At 41.9% G+C, this 19,688-nt stretch overlaps 1 protein-coding gene across 2 annotated transcripts in view; it reads right to left on the reverse strand.

The window, feature by feature from the left end:
- The window catches only part of LOC133110987 (high affinity cAMP-specific and IBMX-insensitive 3',5'-cyclic phosphodiesterase 8A-like), a 34,843-nt gene extending 24,191 nt beyond the window's left edge, over positions 1–10,652 (reverse strand). The window contains exon 1 of one of the 2 annotated variants that reach the window (XM_061221116.1): positions 9,349–10,652. In XM_061221116.1, coding sequence (XP_061077100.1) covers positions 9,349–9,510 — 162 coding nt within the window. In that variant the 5' untranslated portion in view covers positions 9,511–10,652. The remainder of the gene's footprint in view (positions 1–9,348) is intronic. The other variant, XM_061221115.1, reaches the window with a different exon arrangement.
- Positions 10,653–19,688: the final 9,036 nt, after the last annotated feature.

A 19,688-nucleotide genomic window follows, 5' to 3' on the forward strand; every position in this document is an offset into this window, starting at 1 on the left:
CTACCCAGAAGGGAGAGCACGGTGCAGCTGCAGGGTCTCAGTGAGCCATGAGAGTGGTGCCATGACCAGGCCTGGCGTACATTCCTGTGTCTGACTCCACACAGGCCTGTTTACAAAGCCAGCGTTTATCCTAACGTAACACAAGCCCGCGCACAAAGACGGCACTTATTTTAACACAACACAAGCCCGCACACAAAGACCTCGCTTATTTTAATGCAACACAACCCTGCTCCCAAAGCCAACACGAATACAGTCATTAACAGCGCCGTGCATGAAGGCACAGTGTGAATAACACCGTCTCACCGCCCTCACCATGCTCCCCGTTCATCACATGATTCCCAACATTTACACCTAGAGGGGGAAGAGCACGCCTCTGAATGGGCCCTTCAGTGAGACCACTGCGTTAAAATACAATGACACTCATGAGCTGACACTCGCACAGTTGACCAACATTTAAAACCTGAGGAAAAAGGATTAGACATTTTTCCACGGAGCAACAAAGCAGGTAATCTGCTCTGCAACAACCACAATGCTGGACTGAAACAAAAACGGTTGTGCTCATAGTGGCTTTTCAGTTGAATGTAAAAACAAAGAGGTTAAGTTTTGAGATGGCAAATTTTTACTAACACACATCTTTCTTGAGTGGTAAAGCTGGTATGAGCTGGTATTATTACAAAGCCAACCTAGTTACCTGTGCTCTAGCACAATACAGTGGAGCAGAGTCAGTGGTATCCTATAACGTCCTTTCCAAAAGCTTCCATGGCATAGTGTAGACATCGATACGTGCAGTTACTGGAGCAGTCTTTAAATCTGTTGAAATCAGAGTCTAAATTCTTTGCTTGTCTAACTGAACACTCCACTCCAGACATACCAGAGCAGGGCTGCCCTGGCAGCAGGTAGCACCAAGATAGGCACAAACTCTTCAAACCACAAACTTGCTGCATACAACACACTTTGCATTACAGTGCATTGGACGTTTAGCGTCTTCACTTTTCCAGACAATCCCCTTAACTAGATATTAAGTGAAGCCTTTCAGTTTATGCACCTTGCCCAGTAGTGCCCCCACCTTAGAACTGAACATACAACATCCCACTTTCCTAATCATACAACACTGCCTACAGTTCAGTCCAGTGTAGAACAGACTCACAGAAGGATGTTGTACCTTGTCAGTGAATACAGCGATCGATCTTGCGTCTCGATTTACGCCAGTCCAGATATTTCAAGAGCAAAGACAGCCACATAGGATATGCTATTTTTAAGCATACATTAGCCTAGTTTAACTATTCTAAAGATCTGAGTTGAACTTCAGCAAGTCCCAAAAAAATGCAATAAGCACTGCTCGCCTAGTTCTATTACTTGAATGGATCCAATCCTCACAGAACCTTTGCTTATTTGTCTGGTGTTCCATGTTTTTTTGCTGCAACTGTAGTTTGCATAAAAGGGGTGTTGTATTTGCTTAAAGCCCACATTCTCTGTAACCGTATGGTCACAGCCTGTTATTGCTTTGGCCCAGGCTGGATCTGCTGAGAGCAGCTACCTGAACACCATGTGGGTTTGCACTCACTGCAGTAACAGGCACATTTGGGTGGTGCTGTCCGTTACATTACATTACATTAATGGCATTTGGCAGACGCTCTTATCCAGAGCGACGTACAGTTGACTAGACTAAGCAGGAGACAACCCTCCTCTGGAGCAATGCAGGGTTAAGGGCCTTGCTCAAGGCCCCAACAGCTGTGCGGATCTTATTGTGGCTACACCGGGCATCGACCACTGACCTTGTGGGTCCTAGTCATGTACCGTAACCACAACGTTACAGGCCGCTGTCCAAAATGAGTTAGTATGCTTAATATATTGTCAGTGACACAGGCCAACCCAATTTCAGTTGAACAATGCCGGCAGATCCACTGTCGCTCTCTGATCTAGCACACTTTGTCACAGCAGTTCACTGGGAAGCCATGTTCCCAAACAGGAGACTTGAATGGTATGGAAGGTCCTCGAGCTCTGGCTTCACATTCAGTGTGCTACTGATGAAGACGGACCAAACTAACATCTGGCCCTCTGCCAATGTAATCTGGGGAAGTTCAGCACAAGACCTCAGTTGATTGCATGATAGTTTTGGATTCAAATACTTTTCTGAGCTTGACTGATATTGCCTGGTGCAACGGAGTTAACCAAGAGGACAGAAGGCAGGGTGTGCACTTTTTGCGAGTGCTTCATAGGTTCCAATACACCAGACAAGCTTAGTAAAGTGTAGAAAAGTATCTAAATCGACAAAAATTACGCAATGGACCAAGGCCTGTTCAGCACAAAGAAAGGTTCCAAACATGCGTTAAAGCAAGCCTGTAATAGTTCAATTGGCACAACAAACCATAAATCCTGTACCAAACAGTTCAGTAGGAATACATGTACCGTTGCACCCCTAGAAATAACAACTGATCAAGTCAGCAGGAGCACAGCCATCAGAACTGCAATTCATGAAGGCAAGTAACAATGTTGTGTAAAGCCCAAGAACCAAACTGCAGAAATCAGACCAAACAAAAAAATTGGTGACCAAGTCCACCCAAACCAGTAATTCCTGTCTTTCAGACAAAAGCAGCCATAAATTTACAAATAAAACAGACCTGCTTCAGAGACTTATTCTGTTCTTCAATTATCTCTACAGCCTTATGTTTCCAATTCATTCCTTACTGGGCTGCAATATTTAAACCCCAGCTTCAAAGGAGCAGTTTATTGGACCATGGGGGGTGTTGCTTGCTGCAGCATAGCCAGCAAAATCCATGGCAACCACCAGAGCGTTTGTCTGGGACAGGGGTTCCACAGAAGACTTGTGGCCAGAGCAGAGAACATCACCAAACTGCTGACCCCAGCGATGCCCTGTAGTTACAATACCTGCTAATGTACATTGTCTCAGGATGGGGAGGCAACAAAAAGAGTGAAGAGTGGAAGACCAAAGATAGGCCACCTGCAGTAAGGGGCGTGTAGACGACGTAGCCACTGCCCACTATGGAGCACCGCAGTACTGCAAGCATCAAGCCCAACCTCAGCGAAAAGGATCCAAGCGAAACGGCTATTTCCTCGGTTCACAATTCTTTGTTCTTCATATGACATGTATGCCAGTAAAGATAGTGTCAAACATAGGCCATAGAAAATGAGCCAGTCACATAAGGCTGAGAGACACCCACAACAGGAAGAGCAGCTCACAGGCTTATTAGACAGCAGACAATGTGTCACCATCAGCCAAGAATCTGTCGCTTTCAGGCGCACAGCAGTCACACCACCTCACTAAGCTGGTTTCTTAGCTATCATTTTTTCAAAGTCAAAGCTAAATATCATATATCTCAAATCTTACCAGCCTTGCTCTATAACCACGATAGCACAACCTCCCTTCCCATTTAGATTTTCACTGCCCATGTTTAATGCCCTCTAAAGAGGTTGTTCTTCCACTGCCAGTTATGGTGACTTCACCAACACATTCAGAAAAATTCAAGAAAGGCCAGTAACACCAATAGCATCTTCACAGGCTCACCACAAGGCCCAGTGGTCTCTCCTGTGTTATTTGCACTCTACACATTTGACCATCAGAGCAAATGCCCTGGGACAAGCTTTCTTAAGTATTCAGATAACAATGATAGTGGATGGCTCCAACTCTCAGGAAATGCTCTAAACTACCATTAGCCAGTTCCAACAGTGCTGGGATGTAAGCTTTTTTTAAGACTTGAACACAGAAAAGGAGACTTAAAAAGAACATTTTGTCCCTGAGACACCTTGCCATCAGAACAAAAACAATATAAAAAGTTGAGGAGTTTAAATATCTGGGCTCCATTATAGACAACAAACTGATCTTTGGAGCCACTTGTCAGAGTGCATGCTAAATGTCAATCAAGATTGCTCTTCCTCCGCAAACTCAGGAAATTGAATTTCAATCATCAGTACTGCAAGCATTTTACACCTGCTTCATTGAATCAGCACTGACCTTCAGCCTACAGTAACAGCTTGGTTTGGCTCTCTAAATTACATCAGAAACATTTTGCATGTCATTTATAAGTTATGCACAGAAGTTTGTGCTAGAACTTTCTTAATATAGTCATTACAATGTAGGAATGTAATTTCTGTAATTGTATATCTTATGATAATTTATGAAAATTGTTTATTTATCATATGCCAACAACTAATTCCCCTTGGGAAAAAAGTATTATGTTCTATTTTAAACACACAATGACAGACTGATTCACAACAAGTGATCTAGTGATAAACACAGAGATAGAAACTACATTTATTTTTCATACATGACACCACTATGGGGCACACTGTTCACAGTTCCAAGAAATAATACACCCAGAATTCAAGCAAAGTAATATTTACAAGAATACAAATTCCCCAGTATTAGTCACTGGGCATGCAGCTTACTAAATAAATAAACCAATCAAGCTATATGTTATATAATTGAAGAAAACCACAAAATTGCCTAACAACTGTAACCAGAAATGGGGACAGGGAATTCTTGGGCGATATGGAGATGTGGAATGCCTGCTTCCCTCTGTCCTAGGACTCAGGGGAAAGTGAAACTGTGGATTAATTCATCAGCCAGTACAGGCTCTGCCATCCTCTGGAATAAATAACCCAAGCGGGTCTCAGATGGGACTGCGCAGATGCTGTCCTCAGGCTGCCCAGAATGACTGCGCAGCCAATGCAGACAGACAGGGATCTACAACCAGCCTGTCTCCTACCAGTTCAGCTCCTTCGTGGGGAGTGAAAGACCCAGCCTCTGGAATACATTTTTAATCATTCTGATAGATATAAAGCACTAATACCAATGACAGAAAAATGTAACATGAGCAGATCACACAGTACAGTGTATATCAAACAGTCAACAGTCACTCATCAACAGTATGAGCATATTAACCAACACGCATGTTTAAAAGGCCCAGGCCTGCCCTAAGGAACACAGGATTCATTTAGTGACCACTTTCTGGGACCCTTTTAACAGGCCTTTGGACTGCTGGTCACTCAATGAGGTAACAAGTGACCATTTCTGGGGTAACTTTCTGAAATAACAGACGCCAGCCCGAAATAAGAAAGAGGAACTATTTTCGTAAAAAGCAGTCAGCTGGAGTGTGACGGGTTGCTCTGCGTGTGGGGTAGCGTGCAGTATGGTGCGTCCCAATGCGGTGCTCTATCTCTCCGTTAGCTCGCCCCACCAGTTTCGAGTCTTGGCCTCTGCCCTTATCGCAGCCCTGGCAGGCTGGATGGTGACGTCCGTGCCGCGCGTCTCCCCTTCTTCACACGTCTCTCGCTACTCTGCGAGGGGAAATCTGCCTCCCCTGAAAACCCACAAACAACCAAAATAACAGTCTGCTCCACCAACTGCCAAAACATGGGTTTAAGCACAGAGAGTAGCTGTTGATAAGGGCGCCCACTCAGAAAGAGACATTTTAACATGCAAGCTTTTTTGTGGGGACCTCCATTAGTAGGTTCTGTTTGGTAAATGCCAACACAAAGAAGAAGAATCAGAAGATGTGTGCAAAAGTGAATTTAACTGGAACTGCATCCAGAACTACCAACCTTCCAGTGGCAGGTGACTTTAGCTCAGGTGGTAAGAGTGGTCGCTTGGCAGTCGGAGGGTTGCTGGTTCGGCCTAACCGGCAATTGCTCCTGACACGCTGGTTGCTGCCATGCATGGCGTTGGTGTGTGAGTGTTTGTGAATGGGTGAATGAGAAGCATCAATTGAAAAACACTTTGGATAAAAGCTATCTATAAAATGCAGTCCATTTACCATTCATACGGTACAGGTTACCCAAGTATGCTGTTGGCACAATGTTTTAGGCACTCCATTGGGGTGGGAAACCCCATCTGGCCTGCTCCTCCCACGTCATTCTTTGGCTCAGCAAATTCATTAAAAGAAGAGCATTCATTAAAATATTTGCAGCAGCCTGTCACTAAAAAGAACCTCTTTATGGCATTCTGATTTTACACAGCCTCCCATTCTGCGACACACTTCCACCAAGACAGGAATGCAACCTGCGTCAGCGCGTCTCGATAAAGACGACAGTACGTAAAGAAATGCAGCAAGAATAACGTGGCAAACCGGATGGCCGAACACGAAAGGGGATTAAACAAATTCCGCCTTGGCTCTTCAGTCCATGCAGCCACTGCACGTGAAATGCCATCATGAGAACTCCACGCATGACGCACATTCCCAGCAGTTCCTCTCCACTTACAGGCTGAGGAGGGACACTGACCTCTGTGGAATGTGCCCGCATCTACATCTGCATCTACATCTGCCCAGAGGGGCAAACACAAACATCTCACAGACTTTCTCTTCATGTGCCGTTGCTCATTTTCCACCGCAGGATAACCATCAGACTCATGCCTCACAGAGAACCTGTGACACAAATGCAGGAATCAGGACCTCCCCAGTTTGATTAAATGACTATGAAAGACTGTGACCCTTTTGGCTGCTAGAAAATGATAACGCTGACTTCTGTGCATCCTGTTACAGCTTGGATTCTCCTCTGGAGCGCCAATGTTCCTTTTGCCCTTCCTCCTTCGCTCATCTTTGGCTACTATCTAGGAGATTCTTGCCTCTCAGGAACAAATTGTGGTTTTTAGTGCATGTTTTCACCTCGCAAGCACACATTTTACACCTCACTAAATACATCATGAGGTTACATTTGGCCATAAGTCCACAAGTCAGAATTTTTTAGATTTCATTGTTTTCCATAGTCTCACTTGCTAGTTCTGTGTTAACATGCAACTGTCTTTTGCCTAATCCTTGTTTCTATGTGCTCTGTGATTGCACTTTCTGTTAAGTGTGCTACAAATGCACTTCCATTGAATAATAATAATAATAATAATAATAATAATAAGCTACTGTATCAAGAAAATGAGCCAGCAGGAGGAACCACACCACACCAAAGTGTTCTTTCTCCGTCTAAACCCAAACCAAACCAAAGCATCTCTATTCACCTCTATTCACACCTGGAGCGATAACCTCCACACCCACCCTCCCAATGGCCACAGTCCCCCACTCCCCAAAAACTGCAACTTATGGTTGGGGTTCCTAAGTATTTTATCCAACCCAAATCCAAATCTGCTAATCGAACCGGAATCCTTTGGAATCCATCATCAAATCTTTTGGATACATTGTTGATGGACAGGGGAAGGGAAATAATTACTCTGTGAAATTAATTAACACTGTTTGACAGAGGCAGCAGGTGAGCATAGCTGGATTCAACACATCCCACTTTGGATTCACCTTTTTCAGCAATTACAAAAAACTGACATAACCTAAACCATGGGGAATCTACTGTGCTGAATGGATGTAGACCTTTCACAACAGACGCCACTGCCCCGTGGCACTCGTTCACGCTGTCCTCATTTTTCCTCTCGCTGCTAAACTAAACAGCATTTGCTCTTCATATTTTTTTTCTGGTGGTCTGTTGATTGGGTTCATACATGTGCCAGAAATATTTCCAGGTTCTTTCCTGAAATGAATGGAGGCACTAGGATGAAGCCTAAATGTCTTTAAAAAAAAAGTACAATGCCCCTTTAACCACTATCGCTTTAGTGAATGGGAAGTTTTGGCCAAAGAAAAGAATGTTTAGTCACAAAAGTAACCAAAACAGACACTCTGTTCAGCCCTGACTTAAGGTTTAGGTTCTGCTAACACAAACTTAAAGTGACCGGAGGATGAATTAGCTACCATCACTGCTGGTTGAGAATATCTCCTTGCACGTTTTAAATTGTCCCCGAAAAATCTCTTAGTGAAGAAGAGGCAAGGGATAGCTACACTGTTTTTGCTTGACTTCATTGTTAGCTTATAATGCACAATATCTGTAGCTACAGCAATTTACAGCAACAATCTTGTTTTGAGCAACTGGTTTTTTAACGCTACCGTTCCTTACAGTCTAGGAATGGAATGTTGTTAGCACTGTATTGCTCATATCTGGAGAAACTTACAATGTACATTCTACTTGCTAAATGAGGGAACGCTGTGAAGTAAACTACAGTAGTTATCAGGTGAGATGTTTCTATTTTCGTTATTGGATTATACCTCCCAAGCTGCAAGATGACTTTGCAGGGTTCTGCAATCTCTTACATGGCATTCGTCAACAGCAAATTCCTTTTTTTGGAACAGTCAAGCACTTTTATAAAAGTAGGCTACTTCAAGTTTGTTTATCCATTGAAAGCAGCTTAACTGTATTCATACTACCAGTATCAGGCATCAAATAGGGTAATTGTCCCCTACCAAAGGAATCAGAGGTGGCGACAGTGCATGGGGGTGGGGGACAACATGTTTAGTGTCAGATAAAGTCAGTGGAATAATATTAAAAACAGACAATGAACATAGAATTCCGAGACAGATGGGGATCTTCATCGCACACCCATGTGTTAAAGACTATCGCAATGTGCAAACCCATGAAAACTGCCTGCTACTCAATACAAACAAACTAAATTCTAAGCTAGGTCTCTGAGCACTACACATGAACAATCCTGAACACAAATGGAACCCCAACACATTAAAGGCTTATTTGCTTAGGGTATGGTTGCTTGGCGAGTTGTCGGAGGAACTAGAGATAAAGACTTACAAATATATCAAAATGAAATGTGAGACGGCTGTTTATTAGCTAATAAAACTATTACCAAAACAAACAAGACCACTAGATGGCCTTAATTTTGGCCAAAAAGATACTTTTGCTTCATGCAAACAATGTGTATTTATTGAACACTGTTCATAATCAGTGCCAAACTACCACCAGTTATGTTCCGAGTCAAATATACTTCAAGGACCTCATCAAACCCATTTACCTCACACCAGTTATGTGAATGATGACTAACTGTGCCATTATATTTGGAAAAAAGCATTGCTGTCGAGTTGTCCTTTTTGGAACTTTGAGCCCCACAAATATTGGCCCATTTGAGGTCCATTGTTCCTGGGTGTGCTGCAACAGATATCTAGAAAACTTTAAGAATACCACTTCCCACAATACATTGAGAAAGTGGGAAAGACGTGTTGGTCAGTAATGTCCCACATGGGCAATGTGAGGTGAAATAACATGGGTGGTGCAGACATAACATGACAATCATCCATCAATATTAAAATCCAAGTGAAATGTTAAGTGTTGTTGGTGTAAGGTAGATGAAAAAAAAAAAGAAAAAGACTGAAAGTGGCATAAAATTGAAAAACGCTGGTCTTAAAAATGTACCTAGCGGTACAGCAAAACAATTACCATGTGTACATCATTTTAAGTTAAGGATGTTTCGGGAGAAATGGGTCTTCCTCTTGCTGATACACACACTCACACACATTGTCATTGATGGGGAGAGGAGAGAGGGGCAGTCCTCACCTTGTTGTCGGAAGGTTTCGCGGGTATTCCAAGGGCTGGATTCCCCTGATGCTGAGACTGAAGAGTGGCGTTGGTCTGCTGGGGTGAATGTGAATCCTCGGAGTCTTTCCCTCTGTGATAGACCACCCTGTCCGAGATGTTAATACTCGACGCGCAGCCCATGCTTCAACGCCACTTTCACAAATTTCTTTCAAAGTGCTTTCCTTCGGCGTTTTTGCTTTTTTATTGTTGTTGTTGTTGTTGCGGTTCAGTTAATCACCTACGTTTCACTCTTACTCCTTTCTTTAAATTTTAAGGCAAAACGCACTCTCTCTCTTGGTTCCCTCACAGAGACCATGAATAATATATCTTCCTTCCCCCCCAGCCCCCCAACCAGGAAATAGATTTCCTTTCTGACTTTCACATGAAGTAATTTATTTTTAATTTTCGCAAACGCGCGCTCCTCTAGCAAAAGCATTAATTCAGAAGTACTCTCACTCTGATTATTTAATTCCATACGCCAATGACCTCTTCCACAGGCTCGTCTCGACGTTGTCTTACTGCATCATATTGAAGGTGCAATTTTTGTATTTTCTTCTCTCTGATATAAATCACCCCCTCAATTCATACAGTTGTTTTTATCCATTGGCCAAAGTATGTTGCTTCTGTTTTCACCACTGTAAATTATATCCGACCTTCCCTGTGGTATCTTTGCAATTTAACGAGCTGGTGGACGCGAATTTAAAACACAGGATACAAACCTGTTCTCTTTACAGTTTGATCCACTTCACACTCGTACATCATCAACAGGCTAAAAGATTTACAAAGCATAGTAGCCTATTCCTCTCGACAACCGCTTTCATATGAAGACTCTCTGCATACAACGAAACGCGCTTAGTCCGATCAAACATTCCAACAAGCCAAAATGTAAATACAATTAGCCTATGGAAAATATGCTTCTTGTCGCAAAACCACAATCCAGACCATTATTAGTTCGGTGACAAAGTGTAACAATACGAAATTCGTTTAAAACGGATTAGTGTTTCAAAGGCCCAGTTTTTTTCCTCTTTAAAAAAAAGATGTAAAGGCTGTCAATTTGTCTGCGGTACCTCCTCTGGAGAATGAAATCGTATAAATCCACTCACAGCCCTCCGTTCTTAAGTTTCAGTTAGCAAAAAAGAAGCCTTTTCCTTTTTATGTTCAAACGTAAAGGCAGAAATGAGCCACATAATGCTGTTTTCTGTTAGTCTTTCTCTGCCTTTCCAGCGTTTGCCCTTCCAATTCTTCAGCACTGCTTGACAGCCGCAGATCCAATAAGAGTACCCGCAAGGATTGACCTCCAGCCTTTACTGACGTCAATGCAAATGAGCTCAAGCGAGCGAATCAGTTGCAGCGTGCGCGCTCGCGGGCGGAACGGACTTTGAGAGGCAACTTTTAAAAAGATCTGCGGCATTATCAGGTGACATTATTCGTTTCCGTAATGATGACGAAAACATTATCACTCGGATGCGATTATTAAAACGTGACACAAAAGTGGAATAATGTCGATAATGATATATCGTGCATGATTGCATTTGTGACTGCTTTACCAGAATTATTGGTTTCTACACCAAAAAAACTGGCATCCGGCAAAAAATAATTTATTTTGTTGAGGTGTGTAAATATGAAGTCAAATGCATCAGCTGAAAACATTAAGGCCTGTTTAGGCAATTGCAATATAGGCTATATCCAAAATACAGTAGTAGCCAGCCTTTTAGCTCATGTTTGGGAAACATGTTTTCGAGATAGCATTTGTATAATTCCCAAGAGGCAGTAAAATACAATTTTTGTTCATGCAATCGAAGTAAAAAGGGAAGCTGACATCCGTAGACTACATGCAATCTGACATCCATATATCAAACAAAATAAAACAGTGAATTAATAAATGGTCCTTTATTTTGAGTGCACATTGCTCATGGTACGGTTACGTTGATATAATTTCAGGTTTATGGAAAGACAGCAATATAGCCTGCTGGTGGTTAAGCAGCAAGCCATTTAGCCATTTAGGTACCAGATTGTTGTCTAACTACGCTTCCATATAATTCCCAAGGGTTCAACTTTTTTGAGACACAATGTACAGTTTAGGCCTCGGGAGACCGGGGCATGTTCTCACACCTTTTACTCTCTCTTAAATTCCCTGATCACAATCACTTATTTTTCATATCAAATGAAAGAATGTCGCAGGCACATATGTGTATTCTTTAGATCTTACTTTACAACTTACCCCATTGGGGCATGTTTGTTGTCACACTATGTGGGGTAGGTTGTAGCATTAGTTAGTTGCCTCTGATTTCCTCAGTGACAGAGTTGGGTGCCATTTTCAGAAGGCAGTAAGAACTGTACCATATTGAGAACTGTAGCTGATTAACTGATAACCAAGTCTTTGGACCCCTCTTGGAGACAAACCAGATAAATAACACCTGACCTGATAATGTTCGCTACAAGTTGCATCTCTAACTGGTACCTGCCTTGGCTTTACATTGATGTTGTTGGCATGGCTCTCTCACTTTCAGTCTCTTTTGCAGTGAGTTTGGCAGTTGGTGTTAAAATTCTTTCCTGTACTCCTGATTGTTTTCTGCTGTAACTTCACTAGCCTCACTGACATGAACATTATATCAGGTAGTGCTCTGCCATTCTCTGTCCTTCTTTTGTAACTTCTAACCATCTAACTTCCTTTCTTCCAACAAAAACACATTTCCTCATTGTAATTATAAATTAATTACATGCGTATTACACCCCTCCCTGTCTACTACCCTTCCCCTGATGCTGCCTCACAACCAGTCATAACCACACACCACAGTCATGATACTGTATGATGTAGTATGTCCGGACACATGTCTACATGGACACATGCACGCACGCACGCTTTATAAACCTGATAGTCAGACTCAATCAGCCAAGATATAGCCTGTTTTGTGGAGCCTTTGGTTACGTGGGCTGCTATAAACTACACAGGATGATATATCAATGCACAAATGATGATCAGTGAAGTTGAATTACATTTACTAATATTTTCAGCTAATTACACAATGCAACAGTGGTTTTAGGGCAGGTCACCAAACATGTCTGTTTATACTGGGGCAGGTTGTCAAATGTGACAACTTATCCCAAAATCATAGGGGCAACTTGCGCCAAACTGAAATGTAGGCTAAATCCCAAGATTGTCTTTGCATCGGACTACAGCTGAAGTATCAAAAAACACGCATCCGATTCAAGGCCCTAGTGTTGGCATTTCAGGCTGCTAAGGGGACTGCCCCACCTTACATACAATCCTTAATCACTCCCTACTCCCCAGCTAGACCACTCCGGTCTGCCAGCTCTGGTCGCCTTATGGTTCCCTTTCTACGAGCACCTGGCGGTCGAGCTGCACTGTTTTCCGTTCTGGTTCCTCAGTGGTGGAATCACTTGCCTACCACTGTCAGAACAGCAGAATCCCTCCCCCTATTTTGACGCAGACTAAAAACACACCTTTTCAAACTGTACCTTAGTCCTCCCTCCTGATTTCCCCCGCCCCCCTTTCTGATATTCCTATCCCTCTTGTCTAACCCCAAAAAATAATAATAATAATAATTTGCACTTATGATGACTATATGTTTAGAACAACACTTAATGTGTATTTTACTAGTTATGGATGTGATGCTTTAACTTGTGGACGAACCTATGCACTTGTAAGTCGCTTTGGATTGAAAGCGTCTGCCAAACGACAAAAATGTAAATGTAAACATAACATGTGCAACAAGGCAACAATGCTATTCTTTTCACCTTGACAGGCAAAAAATATGAAAATTGTTCTCACCTTCAATTAGTGTGAACCCAGTTTCCCAGTTCATATGGGCCATGCCATAGGCAGCCACGAAAATTACATATACTCACAAAACTTCAATTCCTTCAATATCTCTCTGGTTATATAGCCGGATAGAGTGCCTGCCTGGTAATCACATGGTTGAGGTTGAATCCCAGGTCTTGGCTACCTGCCATCAACATACCAAAGAATCAAACACAGAAACTCTGCCAAAAGCTTCAAATGTGCATGAATTCCAATTTCTCCAAAGCAGTACAAAGTTGACACTCTCCAACTGTCTGAAATTACACATTTTCAATACACCGTTACCTTTGGAATACATGACATACTACAGTCTCTGTTAATTAAACGATTCTATCACTAACTTTAAGATATCACATCTTCGTGCTCTGTTAAACTGAATTCAAACATATTTTCTATCTAAATGTGGGGTTAAGGGGGTGGCATCTGCATCAGGTGTCAAATCCAGATAATGCACAGGATTTAACATGAGCAAACATGAGATATTTAAAACTAAAACCTTGGGGAAGTGTTCTGCTGAATGTACTGATTAAAGCAAATATTGTCTAGTGAGTTATGTCTAACTGAGCCTAATCCTGGGGGCTGTGTTGAATTTTTTTGGTTTTGTTTTGTGACATTCTCCCCCTTTCCTCCAGTATTTTTCTTCTTCGTTTCACTGCAGTCCAAGAGCTGAACTTACTATTATTCCACTGGGAGAACCACGCATTCATTCAAATGAATTATAACATCCTCTAAACGAGGGGGGCACATGCTAAAAACACATAAAACAGGGAATATGTTTATAAAAAGAGATTGAAACAGGACCAAAACAAGCACTATGGGCAGTGTGATGGTGGCTATAGAGAGAGCTCCCTGCTCAGCCACCACAGAGGTCTTCATAATAGGGGTCCCCACAGGTGCCACCAATCCTTAAAGGTACAAAAGGTCATTTTGGACTTCTAACTGTCAAGAGAGGAATAGCAGCAACAAACAGCTTCAAACCACAACACTGTTTATCCCTCCCCCTTCTCTGTAAATGACGTTGAAACGCCATTGGCTCTGGCAATTCGAACCAATGAGCAATGAACTTATTGTACAGTAATGCATTTGTTATGGTACAGAGTGCCGGGCTGTCAACTGTATGTTTTGAAACCTGAATTTAAGGATTATAAACACAGGCAGAGGGTGAGTCAACATGTCAGTGAGCCTTTTTCAATGATTTACAAGGGGGAAGGGATTTACAATGGTCTTGTAACAATGTTTGAACACAAAAATTCCTACCGATTGAACCGTTAAAGAAACATGAGACACCAGCCCCATGCCACTAGGGGCAGCAGGAAGCCACTATTATAGCAGAGCTATCATGACATGTCAGTTCAAGTGAACTTCAGTATCTGAATAACTTATCAGTATTGCCAGCAGTTCATCCATTGTCAATACTATCCCAGCAAACAATTTTTGATTCCTGGAACATTCCTGGAATGTTCTGAATATAAGACAGTTAGGGTCTGTCTTACATTCAGAACATTCATTACATACATGTTATCCTCTGTATTTTTATGGCTAAATGATAACCATCAGGGGTTTTACATGTATGTGTGTATGCAACATGCCCGAGAAGTTTTCCTGTGGCTTTGACAGCACTTGAACAATACATATGTTCCAAGACTGTCTGGGGAATGACAACTTTGTGATATTATCTCACAAACAAATGAGACTCCAAACAGCATGTTCCTCAACATTGTATAAATGTGTTGTGTGGGCAGGAATGCCACATTACATTACATGGGGCGGCCTGTAAAGTAGTGGTTAAGGTACACGACTGGGACACACAAGGTCGGTGGTTCTAATCCCGGTGTAGCCACAATAAGATACGCACTGCCGTTGGGCCCTTGAGCAAGGCCCTTAACGCTGCATTGCTCCAGGAGAGGCTTGTCTCCTGCTTAGTCTAATAAACTGTACGTTGCTCTGGATAAGAGCATCTGCCAAATGCCAATAATGTAATAATGTAACATGTAGGGATACCACATCATAGGCTCCTTGCTGCTTCCTTTACCCAAATATGGATGAAGTAACCTATACCTATTTATGACATCAGCAATTATCATGTAATACATATGGATTTTGTAAACTGTTATTAAAGTCAGAACCCATCCAGCACACTTCCTTCTTAGCCCATTGCTTCCAAAATTCTGGATGGAAGCATAGCTGCATTCTTTGATTAGGCCTTCTGCGCTTTTTTGTCATGGGACAGTATGGCAAATTACCCAGCAGGTGGAGACAAAGTGAAAGGCAGAAATAAGACTTGTCTGAGAAAGGTAAACCCTGCCATTTGAAACTCGCTCTCCTTGGGCAATGCTTTGGGAAACTTAAGAGTCACCTCTTGAGTCTACAGGCAGCAGTAATGCTGAGAGAGAGGATTTGATTCCAACCAACAGCAATATAGCCAACCACTCACCACTCAAGGATGAGTCCACTGATTGGATATGCCAGCCGGCAATCACAAATAAAGGTTGTGATAGCACAGTAACTATATCTATTTCATATGGACACACAGATACACATACCCAACAGAAAATCTGTTTCCATAGAAAAAATCTATCTAAAGGATTCAATCAATCCGTTTTTGAATACAATTTGACCCTTAGCTTATTTGTTAATGGTAGGCTTCAATCCTGTGGCCTAATTTGTGGCAAAGAGCAAATTAGTTAATATTTAGTGTTTTTAGTCATAATATAGGTCCAAGTTTTGAACTGAGTCTCAGCCACTGGTTACCAATAAAAACACTGCAACTGGTTAGTGATTACAACTCTGCAACTCAGCAACTGGTTACCCCCTCCTTCAACAAATCCGCCCCTACATTTTTATCAGTATGCAGTTAGCAATAATAATGCTTTCACAGGGAATCATATGGCGCTGCTATGTATCTCTCTGCTTTCAGAGAGGAGTTTCTTAGTTCATGTCCAATAAGGATGTAAAAATGATAAATGTAAATAAAGACACTGGAGTGTGTTGTCATGTGAATGAATGTGACAATGGATCTTCACTCAATGCTCTTTAGAAAGGAAGTAGGCAGCTTGGTTACTGTGATTACATGCTACATTACACGCACACTCTTCGATTATACTATCGTGAAGAATATCCATCCATCAGTTATCTAACCCACTTATTCCTGGACAGGGTCGCTTCAAGGGCTGGAGCCTGTCCCTGCATGCACTGGATGAGAGGCAGGAATACACCTCGTACAGGTCGCCAATCCATCACTGCGCACACACCATTGACTTATTGACATATACCATGGGTAGTTTAGAGTTTCCAATTACCCTACCCTACTATGTGCCTTTGCACTGTGGGAGGAATCCAGAGTACAATTCAAACCCAGGACCTTCTTGCTTTGAGGCAACAGTGCTACTCACTTCACCCTGGTGAATAATATTCTGCATTGATTTCATCCATTCTTCCAATAGTGGGCAGTAAAAATCCCAACAATTAATGCATTTGACGTTGAGATTTTGTGGTCAGATAAAGAGAGAGCAAGGCACCGACAAATATGTTAGACTTAAAACTCTGCAGACACAGGGGTGTAGAAAAATGGCAGGTTTTAATAGCAGGAGGTTTGAATTGTACTCTGGATTCCTCCCACAGTGCAAAGGCATATAGTAGGGTAATTGGAAACTCTAAACTACCCATGGTAGGTCAGTCCAAATAAGGCACAGAGATCCACAAAAAAACAGAGAAGGGTCCAGAGAAGCAGGCAGGGGTCATAAACAAGAATACAGGAAACAAAAATCAACAAGAGAGAATGCCACAAGGGCAAGGGCTCAGGAACAAGGAGGCTAGAACAGGAGTAAAGGAGTAAAAGGGCTCGGGACTCGAAAAAGCAGGATATGACGAACTAGCAAGGTGCAACAATTGCACAGAATTAAGCAGGTGCGAACATTTCGCTGAATCAAGGCATGCAATTTAGGGATAGAACAGGGGAGTGGAGCTATAGAGCAGTATTGAAGTCGAGATAGAGGGAATTGCTCCAGGGGAGGATTGTCTCCTGCTTAGTCTAATCAACTGTACGTCGCTCTGGATAAGAGCGTGTGCTAAATGCCATAAATGTAATGTAATTAAAACAGCACAAAGACACACAATCACTTTTTGTTCCTGTAAGATAGGGGGGACTAAAAAAGGACTGTAATTATTTTTTGCATCCATATCAGGTGATATAATTCTGCATCACCTGATATGGACGCAAATTAAAGCTGACAGTGTGTAATTCGACCGTGTATTCATTCTTTAATTTCAAATCCAATGTCTTGGAGTTCAGTGCAAAACTACAAAAAAATACTTCCCTGCATATACCAACGGTTTTTTGTTTGTTTGTTTTTTTGTGGGGGGGGGGGGGTTGTACCGGCCTATGTTTGTGCGCCTTACTGCCCTGTTCCATTGCGTAGCAGATGCAGCACAAGGCAACTATGGAACTTTAAATTTATGAACAATTATGTGAGAATACGCACTCACAGACCCAGTAGCCTGTGACTGGCCAATCATGGTCGAGTACTAAGGGGGCGTAGTCCGGTTGTAAAAAACATACGTCTGTTCCTCGGGTTGTGTGAGTGTAGGTAAAGACGGTGGGAGAATGATGAGACACTGGAGACCGTGCTATATATCTTAATATATGCGTCTTAATATAATGTAACAGCATGAACTATTTCATTGTTTTTCCAATTGACAACTCCAGGGCCCTGCCTGACAGTGGCACAATAGGTAAGATGTTTGTGTTAAAACATTGTTACAAGACCATTGTAAATCCCTTCCTATCATTAAAAAAGGCTCACTGACATGTTGACTCACCCTCTGCCTGTGTTTATAGTCCTTAAATTCGGGTTTCAAAGTGTACATTCGTCGGACGGTCACTGTATCAAAACATTCTACAGCTGTTCAATCTCATTGGTTGAAAATTGGTTCTAACTGCCACAGCTGATGTTCGTGTAGCTGCCCAAATTGCACTCGAGACAAGCAATCACTTGCAGAAACTCTATACTATTGCTTATTATCCAAGCCAAGACTACATATCTAGTTATAAAACAATACCAGTTATCGGTAGCAACAAGCAAATTAGCTTTAGTTAGCGTGAAGAATTTACAAATAGCCTATCCACTTACGATAAAATATTGGCAATACGAACATAGTAGAGATTGCACAAACGTTGTGCTTCAGATGGATATTTGTACATTCGGGAAGCTAACTAGTAATCGCTAATTTGCTTGTTAAAGTGAACTGGTATTGTTTTCTAACAAGATAAGCAATTTTGTCTCTTTACGTGTTCAATCATCCGTGTTTAGCTAAACCTTTATTTCTCTCAAACTGTAAGTTGCAGATGCATCGTTTGTGGTAGACTATCATGTCTTAGTTATATAGCCAGCTAGTTACGTAGCCAAATAACTCGTTTGCATACAATATAGCTGGTTAGCTAAAGTGAAAACTATAAATATTGTTGTGCAGCACACCAAAGTCAAGATCTCATAAAGTCACCTGTTCGACGAACATTTTCTTACTAGAAAAGACAGCAGGCTCTGTTGCGTTTGCCACTGTCAGCTTTCCAAAACAGTACACGAGAACACTGAACTGTGTAATAACGATTTATATTACGCGTTATATTCAGACTATGGGAAGCATAAAGTGTTGTGGTTTGAGGTTGTCTGTTGTTGCAATTCCTCTCTTGACCGTCGGTAGTCCGAAATTACCTAGCCGATTGTACCTTTAAACACATACCGTATGCATACATCTATGTATATGCCTGAAAAACGGATCCAGGCTCAGGGAGGTGAGAAGTATTTTGAAAAACGTAACTACTGCTTCAGAAATTAATTGCATATTCGTAAGTTGTACATGACTGAGATAACGTTGTTTTAATGATAATTAGACTAGCTTGCTTGCTCGCGAGTACCGAGGCTAGTAATGACGAAATTAGAGCCTGAAGGTGGCAACTGGCAAGTCCTACTTTATAGTTTTTTTTAACGCATATACAACATAAAAAGTACGTGTTGTTTAATCGTAGTTTCATAATTAAAACAGTGCTAGCCTGAGTGACATCATTCACCGTCACCGAACAGGGGCTGGGGATGCGGTGCTTTTCATGACAAGTTGTATTCGGAATGTAGGAAGATTGATTGATTGAGACAAAACCATTTGGAAGGGGGGGGGTAACTTTAGTTGATAAGGTGTAGTTGATTAGGTGATAAGGTACATTTCTCTCTTTATATTTGATAGAATTTAAATAACAAATCAAGAAAAAAATAAAATACAATTAACACCAGCCAAAAAATTGCACTTTTTCACTCTGAGGACAAAAGGGCAGGGGCTCAAGTCTCAAGGCCCTATCTGAGCACATGCCAGCTCAAAACAATTGAGCTGAAATGACGTGGAGATGGGTTGTCCTGGGGTGGTGGGGCCCAAAATCCCTGGCAGCATCGTAGCCTGCACACTCATACAATTGAGTCTATAGAATATTATTCCGAATATATTTACC

The sequence above is a fragment of the Conger conger genome, chromosome 15 (genome assembly GCF_963514075.1).
Source record: "Conger conger chromosome 15, fConCon1.1, whole genome shotgun sequence".
Classification (NCBI taxonomy): Eukaryota; Metazoa; Chordata; class Actinopteri; order Anguilliformes; family Congridae; genus Conger; species Conger conger.